The sequence below is a fragment of the Apostichopus japonicus genome, chromosome 11 (genome assembly GCF_037975245.1).
Source record: "Apostichopus japonicus isolate 1M-3 chromosome 11, ASM3797524v1, whole genome shotgun sequence".
NCBI classification, from domain to species: Eukaryota; Metazoa; Echinodermata; class Holothuroidea; order Aspidochirotida; family Stichopodidae; genus Apostichopus; species Apostichopus japonicus.
Genome location: NC_092571.1, coordinates 1,385,127 through 1,405,470, shown reverse-complemented (window position 1 = coordinate 1,405,470; position 20,344 = coordinate 1,385,127). Strand labels below are relative to the sequence as shown.

General features: G+C 36.7%; 1 protein-coding gene across 3 annotated transcripts in view; it reads left to right on the top strand.

Moving 5' to 3' along the window:
• The first annotated feature begins 745 nt into the window (after positions 1 to 745).
• Positions 746 to 20,344, top strand: part of LOC139975653 (solute carrier family 12 member 9-like) — a 30,972-nt gene continuing 11,373 nt past the window's right edge. Inside the window, exons 1-3 of one of the 3 annotated variants that reach the window (XM_071983739.1) lie at positions 746 to 1,122; positions 18,098 to 18,232; positions 19,767 to 19,901. In XM_071983739.1, the coding sequence (XP_071839840.1) occupies positions 810 to 1,122; positions 18,098 to 18,232; positions 19,767 to 19,901 (583 nt within the window). In that variant the 5' untranslated portion in view covers positions 746 to 809. Of the gene's footprint in view, positions 1,123 to 5,542; positions 5,647 to 14,411; positions 15,997 to 18,097; positions 18,233 to 19,766; positions 19,902 to 20,344 lie in introns of those variants that run through there. The other 2 variants (XM_071983741.1, XM_071983740.1) reach the window with 2 other exon arrangements.

Here is a 20,344-nt window from a genome sequence, read left to right as displayed (position 1 = left end):
CATCACATGTGTGCAATGCGGGAACTCGCATTGCATATAGGATTTTCCATTTTGGACATCACACTATCAGTGCGGTAAGCTCATAGAAATTGATAAGGAATTTCTATGGGTAAGCTTGATAATCGATAATCAGCTTAGCCAAGGACAGACTTTACTTCAAAGCCAAACTTTGGTATTACGGTGTTCCGATATGTTAAGTTACGACAGAACTAACAAAACAAAACCACAACCAAAACGACAACCCTCCGTAATTTACGATAGAAATAACAAAACCACAACAATACTCAACAATTGAAAACCTTTCCTATCGATCTTCATTTACTGGTGCCCTCTATACACAAATGGATTAAACCTGAGTGGCTTTAATCACATGGTGTCTATCACCTGACTACTGTCTTGCGCGCCAACAAAACAAACCAAATATACCAATGATACATATAACGACACAATTAATAGAAAGCTACTAGTAGATTTAGAGTATACTAAGCCTGATGCGTTAATTGCATGTTTACCATAATAAATGATTTAATTATACCACAAGTGTCTAATAAAGATTATAATTTAAAATAATAAGACGGTCAAAAATATTTAAAAAACACGTCAGAAGATTCTGTTATTCTGCTAATAACGTGTCGCCCCACTTGTCAAGTTGTCACGTTTCAGTAGTTGTCATTTCGAAGCTGCACCCGACAGATGCAATTTTCTAGCGCCCTCTTCTATGTGTATCATTGGTGTCAAAGGCCTACGCGAGTAACAACAATACGTAATCTATTTTTGTACGGTATACTTTGCATTTCCATATTTATTTTATGAGGTGGATGGCAATGTCACGTTCAAGGACAATGCTTAGTCTAAACAACGGCGAGGAAGCCGGTGAACCCATTAAAGGAAAGCATACCATTGACCGGACCAGGCAATGCTCAAATGTGTCTCGGAGGCCTAATGACGGTGACCAAATGAATTCTGTTAATAATACTCTAACGCAACCTCTATTGAGGTACGAACTGCAGCAAAGTGTAAATTACTCAGCACAAGATGGGAGAAGACAGTTGGGGATTGTGTTCGGAGTATTGATACCAGTTACCCTTTGCATGTTTAGTGCAATACTCTTTCTTCGTTTGGGTAAGCCTGAGTTCTCCATGGCACTTTTTCACTGGATTTCGCCAGTTCAACTTAGGCTAGGCCTTACTTAAGCCATTCAGTCATACGCTAAACGTTAGGCCTAGGAAGTAGGATTAGGCCGACATGAACTGTCCTTTCACCAGGAGCTGCCAGATGGGCGAAGAGCTCCCTGCTGTCACACTGCCAGGCTGATAATTGGAATGAGTCCCTAGCCTCAGCAGGGCATAGGCTAGGTAGAACTGTCATTGTATGTAACTAAAACTTGTTAGTTATGTTACTTTCCAAACACTGTGCTAACTTAGGCCTAGATTAAGAATAACGCACGCAGTAGACCTAACAACATATTCTACCAGACTTTCTGGATGCACCCAAGACTTCCATAGGTCGAGAGTAACCATTTCACAAAGTTTTCAATGTCATTATGAGTACATTAAGAAACCACCAGGCTTCTTGTTGGACAATAATGTTGTAGGCTACTATGCTTCACCCCCCCTCACCCCCCCCTTCTCGCAAGGAAAAAATTAAATAAAAAAACTGTAAACTTATTCATGTAAAGATGTAAACCACACGTTAGGCTAGTTCTGATAAAGAATCTGCTTTTGTGAAAGTGTAGATCATTCCCCTCCCCCATTTGTCAAATAGCCATAAAAATCAATTATATGCTCAACTCCCTTAATCAAGCTGCATTATAGTAAGCAACTTTATTAAGCATCAGTGGGAAGCATTAAAATCTAAATGTAGCCTACTGTTTCACAAACATTGATCTTATAAATCGTTCCTCTTTTCTTGCATTTGTGTACATGTGTTCACTCATTTTGAAAGAATTGTATTTCAATTTTTTCTAAATTACCGTGTTGCCTTTTGAAAGTTAGAAAAAGTCAGAATCCAGAGCAATTTCTCATCTTTGTTAAAAAGTGCCTTGTCTCTCTCGATCCTTAATTTGAGCCCTGATAAAGAACCACTTGAATTTGATTAACTATAGTATGCTGTGTACAGAACACATGAAAATAATGTTATTATGTGTAATAAGCTTGAAACAAGACTCAAGAGAGGAGGTACAGCTGGGATGTTGTTGTTGCTTTGACTTCTGTATTCAGATTGGGACAAACTAAAACGAATGACAGCGAATGACCGAATGACAATTGACTTTGTACAGGGTTAATTATCATTTGCGAATGACAGCGAATGACAACGAAGGACAGTGTTGAGAAGAGATAGAATGATTAACGGAGTGGAGTAAATGCGGTTATTGGTTTTCTGCGCAAAAATGATTTGAGGAAAATCACATGTTACGTGGTTGCAGGGTTTTGGTGTAATTTACGGATAGAAACCACAGGGAAAGTTTTTGTGTGAGAATGCGCTTGAGTTCTGTGCTTTTTACCTCTGTAGATTTATGTAGAAAGATAACTGAAGCCGTTTCAAGATTATAGTATTGTTAGTTTCTAACAATTAATATGGGAAAAATGATGTTAAATTTACTTTTTAAAATCAGACTTACAATTTCGCTTACTATAAGGTGCGTTTTATCTTGTCCGTACTTTACTAGATCTAGATACCCACGAAGTCTGAACTGTGATATCTGGTTGAAGCAAATGTCTGTGCTGTCGTTACTGTCATTCGTTTTAGTCAACGCAATTTTTTAGTGTGTACAACATATTGTCATTCGTTATGTGTAACGCAATTGTCATTCGTTTTAGTAACACCCTTCAGATTGTCTGGTCACTGCTAGACAGTTATATGAACAACAAAACTTTGTCTAAACATGAACATATATACCACCACAAAGATATGAGGAGGAAGAGCCCGAGGAAATTAGTATTAATTAGTTACACCCAGGAAGTTCTTCAGTTACAATAACATGATGCAGTGAGCATCAATTAAGCCAGGGAATATCTCCAGATCAGGGTTTACATGAAATACATCTGGTATATATATGTTATATCTACCTATTTTTCTGATGCAAACATATGATTTGAGAAAAGTTTCACTGTATACATCCATAGTCAGTTTAACACTGTAATCATCAAAACAACTTTTTTTGGAATACATGACCATTTAATATCTAATTTATGACTTGACTACACCTATGGACTGACTTCCACTAATACCACAGTCCCCTATTTACATCACATAGTTCTTATGCCAATGTGGTTTTGTTTTTTGTCTCACTTCTTCTTAAGTTCTCAATTCATTGTCTGTGTCAGGTACAGCAATATATGTGTCTGTGTTATGTGTTGCTTCATCAGAGACATCTGTGGGCGTGAATGTTTCTGCTGTTTTGTACAGTTGTCTGTGATTACATCGATACCACCGCACTCCATCTGTTGTTTCTATGTTATATGATCTAGGTTGGTCAGTTTTGGATACTACAACTGCTGGTTTCCATTCTTTGTCGTTCTGTAAACGAACATTCTCTCCAGGTTCGAGTTCTAGTAGTTTCTTTGTCTGTCCGTTATAATATGATTTCTGTATTTGTCGTTAACTCTGTCAGTTGTTTGTTTACTATTTCTGGTTTCAGCGTCGAAGTTCTGAGTAATATTGTTCAGTCGTTAAAAGTAATGTTTTCGTCCGCCTTCCAAACAAACGTTGAAGAGTTGACCCTACTTAGGATGTCGTCTCCAAGCATATGCCTGTAATCGAGTAGATCGAGCTAGATAAGGGTCTTGTCAACTCTCTTTGGCTTTAGTTAACAAACTCATGGCAATTTTAACTCATTTCTCAGCCATGCCATTAGACTGTGGGTGGTAGGGACTGGAAGTAGTAAGATGACAGTGATACAATTTAAATAGAAAAATTCTCAAACTGCATACTTGTAAATGAGAATTCTCAAAATAACCAGAGTAATGATCAATTAAAATCAGATAATCATTTCTATTCTACTCAGAGATCTGCTCCCTGTTTTTTTCCAGCATCTTTGAGGTATATCATACATGTGTTTGCAGAGTTTCTCTTTGTTTCTGCCTTCTATATGTGTTGCAGAAAGAACACTTTTGCACCCACAGGTACTTCTGCCTTTGCATTTGGCCATCCTTGCCTGGTAAGCTGTATTAGCTCTTTCATGGCTTCATCATTACTTGTAACATGAATCATTTCACTTACATTTTTTTTACATTAAAATCTTTTCCACCAAAGTTATCAGCCACTTAAATTTGCTCTGAACAATGAGTCTCCAACTCTAGCTACTCCAGGTCAGTACTTTACATTTAATGGATACTTTTGTTCTTTCATTAACATCTGTTGCAGCCTCTGCGGATTTTGATGCAACGGCTTCTGAACAACTCTAACAGTTTATGATCGGTCTCCTACAATAATCATTCTCTGACCATACAAGTACTCATGAAACGCAAATGAAACCGAAAACCGTGGCAAGCATTTCCTTTCAATTTGCACATAACTTTTGTTGACTCTTAGTAATTGATTTGGAAGTATATATGCAATTAGGTGCGCAAGACCTTGGAGAATAACAGCTCCAACCCCTGGACTGCAAGAGTCAACAAACAGGGTAACTTCCTCATTCACATCAAAAAATTGCAGTCACCATTCTAGTTACCCATTTTGTTGGCGCATGAACTTGCTCGAAGACGTTCATTGTTTCCATTCACTCAAGTTCCGTTCGAATACGATCTCGAAGTGCGATTGGCAATTTTCTTGGTGGGTGAATTAGTGGTGGAACATTAGGATCCACAGTTATATGATGGGTAACGTTGATAGTTTCTCCTAATCCTGTCAAAACATCATTGCATTCTTCCAGCATGAACCCACGGACTGTTTGCTCTCTTTTGTATCAGATTCAAATCTTTAAAGCTATTACCCCTAACAACCATTGTGATGTGCCTTCCACCACTTGAAAATTTAATACATGGTAGTGGTCCTTGTGTACAGACCAACATTTTAGGAGGTACCATTCATTGGGCAATTTCATGTCTGTTATAAAAAATATATATAAGAAATTGAAAAATTCAACATCTGCTTTGCAAGCTGTGTTGTCTAGGCAAATTTTCCCTTTAGGACTAATCAACTTACACAAACAATACGAACACAACACGAATACTAATTCATGATTATTTTGAAATTAAACTGAATTTAGTCAAAGTAGTAAGCTGTATGATCAAAGGGAAACTAATTAATTGAAAAGTGGATGTTTTCTTTTCTCAATATAAAATTTGCTTTTCTCGTTTTACTTTGTAAAGGACCAGACTTGAAAAATTATCTTACTTCTGGTCCCGCTGTCTCATTGCTATAAATATGTATGAACAAATGTAGATCATATTTAATGGCAGAATAAACAAAACAAAAATAAACAAAATTAAGAAAAGAGTAGGCTATTAAAAATTGACTGAGATCAAAAGCTGCCGTAAAAGTCCATAATCTGCAGTTGGATATGATCAGTATTGCTTCCATATAATTATTTAATATTTTCAAAAAGTTGTTGTCTAGGTCTAGGTTGTGTTTGGAGCGTTGTGGTCAAGCGGTTGTAGGCAATGGTCTGGCGATGTAAGGATTGCAGGTTCCAGTCCTGACCAGGTAATTACGTTTTGTTCTTGGGAAAGGTGCTTGATCTTCATTCCTCTCTTCACCCAGGTGTATAAAAGGGGACTTGCGAATATACTTGCGTGTGCCAGTTTGTGGCTGCACCTTATGGGAAGTCTCCAGTGGGACATGTAGATGTGATGTGCTGTAGTGCTCCAGGAGGGGTTGTTTGAATTGCCCACAAAGCTGACAAGTTATCAATGACCAGGGGTTGAGTGTTTTAAAGTCACGAGTGTCAGGGGGCCTTGGTCTCAAACAAGACTGTAAACCTTCAACTTAAATTTTAGGTAGGTTCTCCTTCTCATCCTTAAAAATATTGTCATAAAACATTGAGGGTTGTTAAGTTTTGTAACTGGCACTGTCTCAGAGAAGGTCTAAGATGCTAGTAAGCCTACTTTTTGAAATCAAAACAAAAATTGTGACCATCAATTTGACTTGCTAGCATATTTAGGAGCAATTCTGACTGTGTTCCCATTTAAAACTAATGGCTTGATTATCATTAATCTGTCGAATTTAATTCCGCCTAGAGGCTGGTCGGAAGTTGTTCTAAAAATGTAAACTTCTGAGCAACATGAAGTGTATGGTAGATGTATGTAGGACTGTTAAAAAAATACTAATAAAAACTATTGTAATCGTTTTCAACTCGCTGAAAACTTTACACAGGCATCAATTCATGAGGCCTTTATTGTGATATCCATCTATATATGCATATGTTACAATACAATACTTACAATACAATACAATGCTTACAATACAATACAATTCTTCCAATCACAGTTGATTGAATTTGTTTGAAAATAGGTAAATCATAACAATCACCTAGCAAGGTACAGAGTTAACAACATTTCCATTGCAGAGATTCTCATACTACAAATAGTCAACGATGAGGCTTTATATGCTGTTCTGTGTTATTGCTGTAAATTGTGTTGACGTGTAGCAACTGTAGTACAGCAGAGTTGGCATCTAATTAACAGGATAACTAATCTTTAAACCCAGCTAGATTGTGTGTTTAAACAATAGTCATTAGTACTTTCTCTTTCACTGTTGTCAATTAGCCTCGTGAACTTGTGGAAAGTGTTTTTTTACTCATTGATCAAGCGCCTAACTGTGTAGATATCAATTTTCATTTGCTTGTTCCGCCTGGCTTTCTAGACTTATGTGATACTTTCAGGAAATGGCAGCTTTTATTTCAAACGTTTATAAGGGAAATTCCTTTGTTGTTGTACAAGAGTTTTGTGTTCTGGTTTGTAAATCTCAAACATGATTCAATACTCGAATACATTTGTTCTGGAAAGAATAATTGCCTGGATTTGCTGCCTAAAACACAAACACTCTCAGAATGAGGTATGAACTGTGACAGAGTAAGAATTGATTCAGTCCAAGATGAGAGGAGGAAAAAATTGGGGTGTTGGTCCTAGTTATGCTCAGCATGGTTAGTCCAATATTCTTCGTTCGGCTTGGTAATTTTTCCTGCCTCCAGGGCCCTTTCACTGGTTTTATGACTCCCTGCCATATATGCAGAAAGAATCTGTGTACATACAGTATGTATTTGTCTCCAATTCTTGATTTACTCTATATACTTCAAACAATGAGTCAATTGATAGCTAAATAGTTGTACCGAGAGGAAGTGTGTCTAGATTGTGCTTCCTTCTCAGCATCCTTTCTCAGTGCCCTTCCTTCAGAGAGCTCTCCTTCAGTGTCTTCGTTCAGTGCCCGCATATAGTGCCATTTATTAGTGCCCTCCTCCAATGTCACAGTGCCTTACTTTACAGCATCTTTTTTTCTGTGCCTGGCCTCCTTTATGGTCCTCCTGTAGTGCCTTCCCTATTAATTATAAGCTTATCACTGCTGTTAATAGCCTTCAAGAGTTACCTTTATAAGAGCATTTTAAACTTTATTGATAGAAACAGAAAAGCCTGTACACTACTTTATATGCTTTTAATGTTGTAATGTGTTTTGTTTTCCCTCTTATTCATGCATCATTGTTGTACTTGGCTTTGTTTTAAATGTTCAGAGTATTTCAGTCATTTGTATTCTGATTGATTTCCAACATACACAAGCCCTTAATTTGTTCTGGTGTACTGCCCTCTCTGAGCTACATACCTGAACAATGAATCTGAGTTCAGTAAGTGGTTAATTGCACTGCAAGTGCATGACGTATGGACATAACAGTATAATTGAAACATTTATGCCAGGCAGAGATATTCTTTTGACTGGATGGATTTAAAAGAAAATCAACATTACTTGACTGCAGTTGAAATTTTCTGACCCTTTGATGCCACAAGAGATAAGGCACTTGTCGTCTAAAGTATTGTATAAGATTTCAAATAAATAAACAGATAAATTCATGTAGTAAAACCTACAAATTGTGACATTGTATCACAGAGTTCATGTAGGTATGTCTCATAGTTCATATCATATCTAGGTGTGTCACATAGTTTGTAGGAACTTCTGTAACTCTGCTGAACTGATTCACAAAAATCACTGTTTTTTCCCTTTCAAATCTAGCTAAATTGGGCATAAATGGCAAGCTTATCAGTTGTACATAATATATTTGGAATGAATTATCAAATGGAAGGATTGCATTACTTGATATTTATTGATCACTTATGCACCTTAAATTCTAACGTTGCAAGAATTTCCCATCATGCATCAGTTCCTTCCTGGATGTCAAATCACGTTACTGTACAGTAATGCCTTTAGACCTAGTTACAATTATGAGCAAAATACGGCTGTCTTAAAGGACAGTCAAAGTTAAGATAATTTGTCTCCATTTTGACATCTCTCGACAGTTAACCATTATAAATTATTTATATTAAGTAAAAGATAAAATGCAACCTAATGTACCGTAGATCTGAAGCTAGGCAAAACTCGCTGATTCGTCCCAAAGGGGTTATTGATTATGGATGTGTGTTTGAGACAATACTCCCCATGGTTTTATTAGGTTGTGTCTTGTTTGTTCCAGAATTATACGTTCTTCTGAGTAGAGGGAATGTGCCAATAAGAATTCATTCATACACGCAGTAGCTGAATGTTATAATGTGAAAATAGCTTACAGCAGGTTGGCTGGCTGTAAACCGAATTGTACTTCCTTGCCCTAGTATGCCATTGTTCAGTTCAAAGTTTTATGATGTGAAGGCAATAAGCTTTATAGTTAAATGAAACTAATTGTTCACCAAAGTTTTAATAATTATTATTACATTTATAGCTTTAATGGACAGTAAAGGGTTTTAAAGAAGTCAAGAGGTTGTATAGGTGTTTTTACTGTTTTTACAGATATAACACAACTTTTGCTTTAAAACATTCACCCAAGATTGTGTCTCATTTTGGGTTTCGATGATAATCGTAACCTTTGCATTCATGATGGCGTATGTGTGCGAGCATGCCTGTGTGTGTGTGTGAGTGGTTTGGGACGCCCAGCTTGTGACACAATATCTCAAGAAGGGAAGGTCAGACCAACTTCATATGTAGTGTGTAGAAGTACCACATTGAGTACAAGAAGCCTATTGTTTAGGTGGAGGTCAATGGTCATTTGGGGTCACCAAGAGTCACAATTGTGGAAACCTTGTAAACATGATATCTCAAGAAGGGAAGCTTGGGCAAACCTCATATTTAGTGTGTTAAAGTACCTAATTGAGTTAAAGAAGCCTATTGTTTTTGGTGGAGGTCAAAGTTCATTAGGGGTCACTAGGGGTCAAATTGTGAAAGCCTTGTAAACATGTACATTCTCACGACACATTCTCAGGAATGTGTACAGACTTCGTGTACCGCTGTGATTAAAAAATCGCTCACATAGCAAATATCTGAACAACAACATATTATGAAGAAAACCGAGTTAGGGAATTCTTGAACGTTTTTACTCTTCAAAAGATTGCTAACTTGCAACTTCACCAAGAAATTTCCATCAAAATCGCTAGTTTACTTTTAGAATTTTTAACTTTCCTTGCTACAGTGTAGCCTGCTAATGATACAGTAGAGTCCCTGCAGCCCCCGAAACGAAGTGCTGCGATGACATCACAGCGCTCATTGTTCTCCACTGTTCAAAATATATTAGATTAAGTTGGCCCGCGGTTCGAAAATTCACTTCTCCTGAATCATGAGATGAAAATCCCTGAACTAGGACTGTGGGGATGGACAAATTTATGGAGTGTTTATCATTTACCCAATAGACTGCCACTAAAATTGAAAGATTGCCCAGGAACCAAAACACGGCTGCTCGAATCGTCTATATGGCAAACAGGTTTACCCCTATCACTCCTATACCGGAAGAACTACACTGGTTACCAATAAGACTCTGTATTGACTATGAAATCCTCATTCTAGTTTTTCGTGCCATTAAAACTGTTACCTCAACCTTGCCTTGATGTTCTTTTACATCAGCAAGCTAAATGTAGACCAATACGTTCGCAATATCAGTTTCAACTTCAGGTTCCAATATCACGTACAAGATCTTTCGGTGACCGTAACTATCTTAATGCTGCACTGCTATGGAAATCCCTCCCAGTTGGAATTAGGTCTTTAGATACTATTATTCAATTCAAGCGCTGTCTTAAAACTTTTCTTTTCTCTCAACTCTATTAGTTTTTGTACTTTCAGCACCCGTAAAGTGCATTGAACAACTTTTGTTGGCGTCTGCACTATGAGACTACAGTAGTTATTATTATTATCGGTATTTTATCATTTTGATAGTAGCATCATCTAAAATTCTCTTTATGCAAATCAGGGATTAATTTATAAGGTTAAACATAACAAATTGCTGTGAAAAAATAGGCAAAACTAACTTAAATTGCCGAATCATTAATGACACATTTATTTTAGTACTTCATGATTATATAAGGAAATTCATGAAACCTCAGGGAAAAAAAAGGATTAATAGCATTTAAAAAAAACACTTCTTTCTGCAAAGATCTGCATGATTCCTCAAATTTGAAATGTGAAAGTGAAACCTTGCAAATTCTGTGTTTTAATCGGTTTTTTTTCAGTTTAAACAGAGATTAAAGTCATTTGTATCTGCAGTTAACTCTTTGATATCAGCAGAATTTTGAGAAAAATAGGAAGTACTTGATCTTTAAGGTTGTTGTTTGTCAAAGTAAACGGTACTTAAAAACCCACTAACACTCTGTAAGAGGGATTTGTCCCTTTATCACTCAAAAAACCAAAATGAGATTCAGGTAGTTATTTTCAGTGTCCATTGTTCAATTTTAAATGACCAGTGTCACATCCCTTTTGATGCTTGTTTTTATTCTAGATTTACAGTCGTAAGTGAAAGAAGGGACATTGGCATTTGTCGTTTTAATTCAAAAATCTTGTTTTAGTGAGAAAGCGTTAAGATATGAAACCTTTTTGGGGGGGAATGCTTGGTGTCCATAGAAAACGTTAACAAAGTTGCAATAAATGAACCTAAATCTCTGGGGAAGAACTTGGCATATTTTTCCATCACTCGTTCAAATTCTTCCTGCTCATTTGTAATTTTGTGATGGTGAATTTCCAGAATGGTTACAAATCTTCTTGTTTTGTTTTAATATAGAAACTATCATTGTGAATGTTTCTCAGTGTGTGTTTCTTGAACCTTAATTAACACTGATGTGTGTTGTATTGTCACTGTTCTGTTGATTTATACAATCCCACACTGTCAACAGTGATGCCTTTCATAGCATCTGCAATCGTTCGAAAAAATTCAACAGCAAAAAAAGAAGTAAGACAATATTTGTCTACTGTATGTGTTAACTATATTGATCATTTGCCTGCCTTGGAATTAGAGTGAATTGTAATAACCTCTCCTCCTCCCCCTGTTGGTTTCTTTCTTCTCTCCTTCCCTTGTCTACTAATCCTCTTACATCTTTCTCTTTTGTGTTCACCCGGCTCATTAACCTGTCTGTGCTCTGTGTATGTATTTATCCCTTCTGTTACTGTAACTTGTCATTCAGCCTTTGAAGAAGATCCTGCTAGGATCGAAACATCAGGCCCTCTTACTGTTACACAACTATATTGCCCATTTGGCCTGCCTTGCTCTGAAAAGATGATTGTTGGGACATTGCCTTATCCAGCCAACTAAGTACTGTATTGAAGGGAAGTGTATTTATTATGGATAACTATTTTTCAAAGATATCATGTAGCTATACTGGAGCTAGCTAGCCCTGCAGTTGTACCGTTAGATGAGGAAATCCACTTTGATAGGAAAAGGACTGCCAAATGTAAGTAAATTGGTAGATCTCTGTACATGTGTGACACTATTGCAATTGCCTTCATGTGACTTCTTACAATGTGAGATAGTGAAACCATATGGACTATATCCTGGACTGATCTATTCCATGCTGGATGAAAATTACCTTCACGCCTCTCTTACCTGTCTCCCCTTAACATATGCACTCTGACATACCATAGACGGTGCAGCTTTTGGGTATTTGGTGGAAATTTTGCATTTTAAAGCCTTCCAAGTATTATTTAAAGCCTAGATATTCTGGTGACGGGCAACCAGTGGAAGAGAAAAATATTCTAGACTTGAAGTTGGAAAGTTCCTTCTCAGTAGATTTATTCCCTAACACGAAGATATGATTGAATGTAACCTCTAGAGGATTTAATTAGGGTAGAAAATTATATTAATTAATTATATGACACTTTGAGAGCCACCCAGTTTATCCTAAAATCCAGTGAATCAAAGAATTTACTTTGCTTACCTGTCTCCCCACAACCTTAGCATCCTGATTCTACCTTGCCTTTCATTTGATCAATTTGAAATTTTAACATCTTTAGTGCAGTAGGTTTGTTTCATCTACAGCACAGAAGGTTAATTAATGATCAAGTGATTTACGAATTTGATTTCCATTCTCAGCTTTTCATCTTTTATCAGTATGACTGTGAATCACAATGGGAAAAAAGAAATTCAAATATTTTTTCAAAATGCTTTAGGCTTTTGTCATTAGCTGAAATGATCTTCAAACCAGCATTGATTTTAGGATTCTAGTCCTGGAAAAAAAAAAAAAAAAATTGAAATATCTAAAGCAACTCAATAAAACTGGTTTAAATACAACCCTGCACCATTTATCAGCTGTTAACTCTACACTAGTCAACGAATATAAAATATTCTATTGTCTAATATTATGCAGATTGCGCTAAATTGCTAATCATCAAGTATCTAGTAAGATGTATGGTCAAGTCAGCAATATTTCACCTTTCGAGACTGGTCTGTTGCCATATAAACAATCACTTCTTTGACATGGAGACAAGGAAAGTGAAACCGGTCTCTTAGTAACGGTCGTCGAGTAGTGTTGTTTATTACTGTAGTACTGATACCATAGCAATATTTTCTGTATGAACTTGCAAAAGTCACAAAATACTTTGCACACGTTATCATTTTTATAACCTTGACAATAGAGAAAACTCACACTCATTGTTATGACTTATAAACTTGAAGGTTCAGGGGGAAAACAAGGTACAGAAATAATGAAGAAAGTTATTGTACGTTAATACCACTTACTTAATATTAATGTACCCTCAAAACATATTACAGAAGATTAGAATTAAGATTTACCTCAAGACAGCCTGGTATAGGCTATTGCTGAAAGAGCAGGGGACTGAGAATGAGTTATATATACAAGTGCTCTTGCTTTATTAATAAATAGTAATATCAAAACAGATGTATAATGAATATTCATAAATTATAATGTTACATCTATATAGACTGTATTGCTTTAAAATGTGTCCCTCAACTACCACTCACCATTTACTCTTGTCAGAAACTTTTCACGATTGAATTATAAATTAAGTTTGTCATTATCAATTAAGTTTATCATTATCGATTAAGTTTGTCATTATCAATTAAGTTTGTCAAGTTTCCTGCAGTCAGTATGATTGGCATACATTGGTTATAACCGTGTAATGAGACCACACTATACCCTCCCCCCCCCACAACCCCCTGCACCACCAACCCCTTTAGATATCCCTGACTTTCTGTCTGAATTTAAGTATTGAATATGATAAATTTACTTTGTCAAGTCCTGTTTCGTCATGAGTGAAACATCTATAGGCAGTATAGGTTAGGTACTGGTTAGTAAATATATTCTCCCCGCTGTGTAGCCCAAAGTATTGAATATTTATCATGTTCAATTCCATTTTTAAAGGTCACGTTCACTCTTTATGAGAAGTGCAGATAGACAGCAAAACCAAATGCAGATGAACAAGATCCAGTATGTTGCTTTGAGTATATTCTCCTGGCTGTGAAGTCAAACCTACTGAATATAATAATGAATTCATTGTGAAAACTCCTCTAACTTTCGATATGAGTGGAGCGGATAGCAAGCATCAGGATTAGAAAGATCCATCCTTGATGTTGCATTAAATACATTCTCAAGACTGCATCTTCTAGAGTACTGAATATATTAAATTGTTCAATTAACCTTGCCTGAAGCAGTCTTGTGTTGACGTCATGAGTGGAACACATATATATGCAGTAACCATGCAGATTGACAAAGGTCCACTATATCTCTTACATATTCCTCTCTGCTTACAGTAGTTTGAGCTACCGTATATAATCATCGATTCATTTTGCAAAGTACTAATTTGCTGTGCTTCTCTCTTCACCCAGTGAAGCACATAAATAGTAACCAGGCAGATATATACTACAGTAGGATACGTAGACCTACTCTACATCACTTTAAGTATATTCCTCACAGCTTTAGTCTGAGCCACTGAATATAATTATCAATTCATTTTGCCTGTCCTGCACTGTACTCAGTACTGTCTGTATGACTCATGCAGCATACGGTTGTTTGTGCAGCGAACATGTGATGAACGATCAGCTGTGTAACAGTCAGTATCTATCCACTGACTAACACCGGCCTTTCTATGCTTTGAGGAAATCAGTATGGAAACAGTTTGTTTGATTAACAAGACCAAAGGGGGAGGTCTCAACACCAGAAATGGTACTATATATTGCAGTGGTTCTTATCTCACTTGGCTACTGTACTGTTTGGTTATAATTACAAGTTTTTCTACGTCGTCGGACAAACAGTGTGCTTTGTGTGTTCTTTATTCTCAAGGAATGGATACCTTCTAAATATCAACATAGATATTAAGTCTTGTCGTTTGACAAGTCGCAGTTTTCTGATCTATGCTGTCAGAGTCAGCACTTTGAAGTACATATTTTGCCATTTTCGCTTCAGTGTCTGAAGCTTACTGAGGATAAAGTACTACCGTTGAACTCAAACCTGTGTGGGAGATTTATTGTCTTCAAAAGATTTGACAATTCGTTTTTCAAATTGGAAGGAGAGAACTGTCCTCTGCCACAGAATATAGGGTTACCATATCATCGGAACCATAGGGACGTATAGTACCACCCACCCACCCCCCTTGTACTGTAACTACGGGTAACCTAATAAACACAAGAACCCTCCATGCATCACTGAACATGTCCTTTGTGAGAAGGCTGTAGGTCACTAGACAAAAGTCGGTACTCCAAGCGTGTGTGACATTTAACGTCCTCACCATTCAATCTCATTCCCAGTGTGGAACCAAGTTCACTTTTCTACTTGCCTTATAATATCTCGATGTTTGCATTATATGCCAGTAATAGCTATAGGTAGGACTGATAGTTCTATACATCACACTACCTGGACGGTAGGCTGAATGAATTAGTGTGCCATTTTATAGCTTCCTCATCGGCCTGTATCAAATTTCTGTGCTCACTTTCGAAGGTTGTCATATATCCGTTATGCGAACGTCATCCCCGAACTCGCTGATGTAACAGATTTATTTGATTCGGAGGCTGGCTTTACAGTATTTCTTGTGGTGCAGATTTTTAATGTGATGTTAACACTGTCCAAGGATAGCTATTTTTGGTCCGTCTGATTTCAGTGTCTTTTAGTTGTCTATGCTTTTGTGCAAATGTCAGGATAACAGCTGCGCTTAGAAAGAAAGAGTGAGAGATATCGATCGGCGTTTGCTATCGTTCACCTGATGCGGTGTTCCAGATATTCCTTGGGATTTATCACAACTGAAAGACTTAATCTGGAGGCAGAAAGTGAAGAAATTTATCAAATGAAAGATCAATCTCGTCACTTTCAACACATTTGGAGAATATTTGTAGTATTTTGTCTAGCTTATCTGTAATCATAGAAACAGAAATATATTAAGAATTAAAAATGGCAGATTCGAAAGGCCAGCGACTCCTTCTCTTTGATCTTGACGAGAGTATACGATACTCCAAATTCGATAACTCAGTCGAGGGCGTCGCTCCTTCCCCGAAACCAAAGCCGAAAGAGGACTCGACGAAGTTGTCGATGATGATTGGTGTATTCTTGCCATGTATTCTCGCCATATTCAGCGGTATTTTATTTTTGAGATTAGGTGAGATATTTTTTGTTTTCGGTTCAAATGTGCCTACTGTTCTGTGTCACAACTGTACTGTACTTTACTGTGTACTGTGTCACTGTACTGTGTCTACACTTGTGGCTGTATGCATCTAAATGGATCAGGCACGAATGAATGTTATAGAAACCAAGGCTGAAATAACTGTTGCTTAATCTGCTCGGTAATCATTTCAGCCTGAAAACTCAACCGAGACCTTTTCAGTAGATACAGTATGTTAGAAGGAAATTGAATTCCCTTCCCTCCCCCCCCCTCCCCTTCCTCCTTCCTTATTAGATTTCATTCTGTTAAATACCTTCCTTACCCTACAGTCAGTTCATTCCCAACCTCAAGGGTCCAATCTGGACTGTTCTCTGTAGCCTAAGAAACCTGGTAACATTTATGATGTGTTAATTGATATTAAAAACAGTGCAATTTTTTGATAAAGACAACCAAATTTCTGATGGGACAAATGACTTCAAGCTTTGCAGATTCAGTGGACAACCTGTTGTTGTTTACATCAAATTTGATATTGCTTTGTAAAGTCTGTATTCCCTCCTCCCCCCCCCCCCCCCCCAAATACGAAGAAACAGTAATGAATTGGTATCACCCTCTGGCACTTAGGAAGTAATTTATAAATTTAAAAAAAAAATAGCACGAGTAGGCCTACTGTATGATTCTGGTGTTGTATTAACCAAAGTGTATATATTGGTTGTTCTCTGTTGTTCTGCAATATTTCTGGGAACAACCAAATTTGCTGTTTTTACCTCAAACAACCTATTTTGTAAAATATCAGATGTATACATAAATGTACTGATTATCCAGAGAGACTTTTATTTTTATGTACAAACAGGTATATGGGATAATAATACTAATAGCTATATAACTACATTTTAAATTTCGAGTGTAGAGAACATGTGACAAGTATTTCTTTTATCTGGAAGGTTGACAATTATCTTGTTTTATACAAAGCTTGTATGTAAACATGCTATACAAATGCAAGGATTGATAATATTTTTATGTATACATAGGGTGGTAGCAAAAACAGTATCTACTTATGAAACAACTTTTAGTTACCTCAAGATTACTGTGCAAAGTTCAAATCTATACAAATTTGTACCCACTGGAGGCATGCACACTGTAATACTCACTGATGTCCAGTTAATGACACACAGCCACCTTGATACACAATTAAGTACTATTTTATGATTATTATTATTAATACACACTTTATATTGCCAGTTTGCTAGCATACTGTACTGCCTGTTCATCTCTCTCTTGCTTTCAAGTGATAGTTTTGCTACTTAAATACTCATCAAGTGACTTTACATTTTACAGAGGCACTGAAGAATGTAGGTTTCTAGCTTACATATCTCCTCTCTACTTATGCACTCCTATAATTTCTGGTTACCATTGTGCATCTTGTATCAGAAAGCATGCCTCTACCCTTCCTTGTAACCAGGGTTGTAGCTAGGGCCACTTTCTTACTGGCTGGGCCTAAATTAGATTTTGCGGAGGGCAGCGTGTAACCGGCCAGGGTCTGGCACTCTGGATGGGGTTTAGAGGGCCGGTCTCCCCCCCCCCCCCTTACATAAGCTCCTATGTTTTAGGCATTCGTAGCGCACAGAAAACATTCTGATTTGTGATTCATATTTGGTTCCAATATAATTTAATAGTACAATTCAGGAAACTACAGATAACGTCTAAGTTATTGTTACACAGAATGGTCTTTAAAAATGCAAGTAAACAGACATTTCTCTCCCAACAAAATTTTACATCCTAAGAGTTCTTCAAGACTTTTCTCATCATTTATGCAAAGTCACAATGGAAGAAAATCTATTGATGTCATAACTGAGAATAGCTATGCGATTAATCGACTACAAAAGATAGAGTCGACTATCAGCACTAGTTCCTACTTGGTTGAACTAATTGTTTATGTGAAAAGTGAATGATATTAGCAAAACGATTGAGGAATTCAGCTTATTATATATTGTACAGCATTAAATACTAATTAAAAAAAAATGTGAATACTGGTTGATAATATAAACCAATTTTGTAAAAAAAATCTGTAAATTTTTTGTCTTCTTGTAACTCATTTCAGGATTTGCCGTAGGTCAAGGAGGGGTCTTGGAGTCCTTTGGGATGTTCTTGTTAGGATACTGTATTGTCACACTTACATCCCTCTCACTGTCAGCAATTTCAACAAATGGTGCAGTTGAAGGAGGAGGAGCCTATTGTATCCTTTTGAATATTCATAATTAAAATTAAAATGTGTTCTTATTATTCTTTTCCTTAAAATGTCCTGTGCACCCAGTCGGGACAAATTTCTATACATACTTTCATGTCCTGCTGAGAGTGCTTGAACTGACAGTATGAGCAGTATGATAATAATCTCTCAGATAACTGTTCAAACTTTCAGTACGAGTGCTCTTTAGCATGATATGAGAGGACAGTATAGAGTGGTATTAGCATTATAATTAGATAAAGGTTAGGAAATGTTCATACTGTCAGTGTGAGTGCTTTGAAGCATGATATGAGAGGACAGTATAGAGTGGTATTAGCATTAGAATTAGAGAAAGGTTAGGAACTGTTCATACTGCTTGTACGAGTGCTTTGAAGCATGATATGAGAGGACAGTATAGAGTGGTATTAGCATTAGAATCAGAGAAAGGTTAAGAACTGTTCATACTGCTTGTACGAGTGCTTTGAAGCATGATATGAGAGGACAGTATAGAGTGGTATTAGCATTAGAATCAGAGAAAGGTTAGGAACTGTTCATACTGCTTGTACAAGTGCTTTGAAGCATGATATGAGGGGACAGTATAGAGTGGTATTAGCATTAGAATCAGAGAAAGGTTATAAAACTGTTCAAGCTGTCGGTACAAGTACTTTGTAGCATGATGTGAGAGGACAGTATAGAGTGGTATTAGCATTAGAATCAGAGAAAGGTTAAGAACTGTTCATACTGCTTGTACGAGTGCTTTGAAGCATGATATGAGAGGACAGTATAGAGTGGTATTAGCATTAGCATCAGAGAAAGGTTAGGAACTGTTCATACTGCTTGTACAAGTGCTTTGAAGCATGATATGAGGGGACAGTATAGAGTGGTATTAGCATTAGAATCAGAGAAAGGTTATAAAACTGTTCAAGCTGTCGGTACAAGTACTTTGTAGCATGATGTGAGAGTATGGTATAGAGTGGTATTAGCATTAGAATCAGAGAAAGGTTATAAAACTGTTCAAACTGTCGGTACAAGTACTTTGTAGCATGATGTGAGAGTATAGTATAGAGTGGTATTAGCATTAGAAAGGTTGTTGATTATGTATTATTCAGGGTATTTTTCATAACCATTATTGTTTCATATATCAAAGTTTACTTGCACAACATTTGGGGTGAGATGAAGGTGAGGATGGGGAAGGGGGGTGGGGGTAGGGTGCTAATGGGGCCAATGATGGAGTGAATTGGGATTGCCATATGTATACACAATGTACCATGAAAAATTACCAATGGTGGCACTTGGACCAAAATTTCTGGAGGGGGGGGGGGAAGAGGATAAGTGATATAGTTATCTAGAGTGATTTAGTTGTTATACAGGTACATGAAAACATTAAGAAGAAAGTAATTTCCATAGAGACTTGACTCTCGGCATAATTAACAGAACCGTAACGTGGAATTCTTTGCCAATGCTGTAATGTTTTAAGTTTTCTACTCAGGATTTTTGTAAGTAGTTTCAGAAGATCAGTAAGATTAACCTTGACAAACTTCTCCAGTTATGATCAGCCGTGCATTAGGCCCAGAGCTTGGAGGAAGTATTGGAGTCATGTTCTTTATCGCCAGCATCTTCTCCTCTTCGCTCTACTGCATAGGATTCACAGAGGCTCTTACAGACAACTTTGGAGAAACAGGTCAGTGTACAATTCAAGCCTGATTACAAACACATTCAACCTCTCCATATCGAACAGGATTTTACCCTTAAAACCCTTTGGAATAGTTAACTGTTTTATTAGATTTATATTGTGTGTTTTTAGTAGTACAGAGAATGACTTGCTCACAATCTTTCTTTACACCCTTAATACATACCAGTGTTTTCCACTTTTATTCTAGGATGTTCATTGAACCACTGACAAAATTTTGGAGAGCACGAGTTGAGGTCGTCACAAAACTAATATTGAAACATAGCAACCGTGTATATACACCTTCAGGATACAATTATTCGCTATGCATATAAATATCTATATCTATATATATATATATATATATATATATATATATATACATATACATATACATATACATATACATATACATATACATATATATATATATATATACTGTATTGCTCCTGACA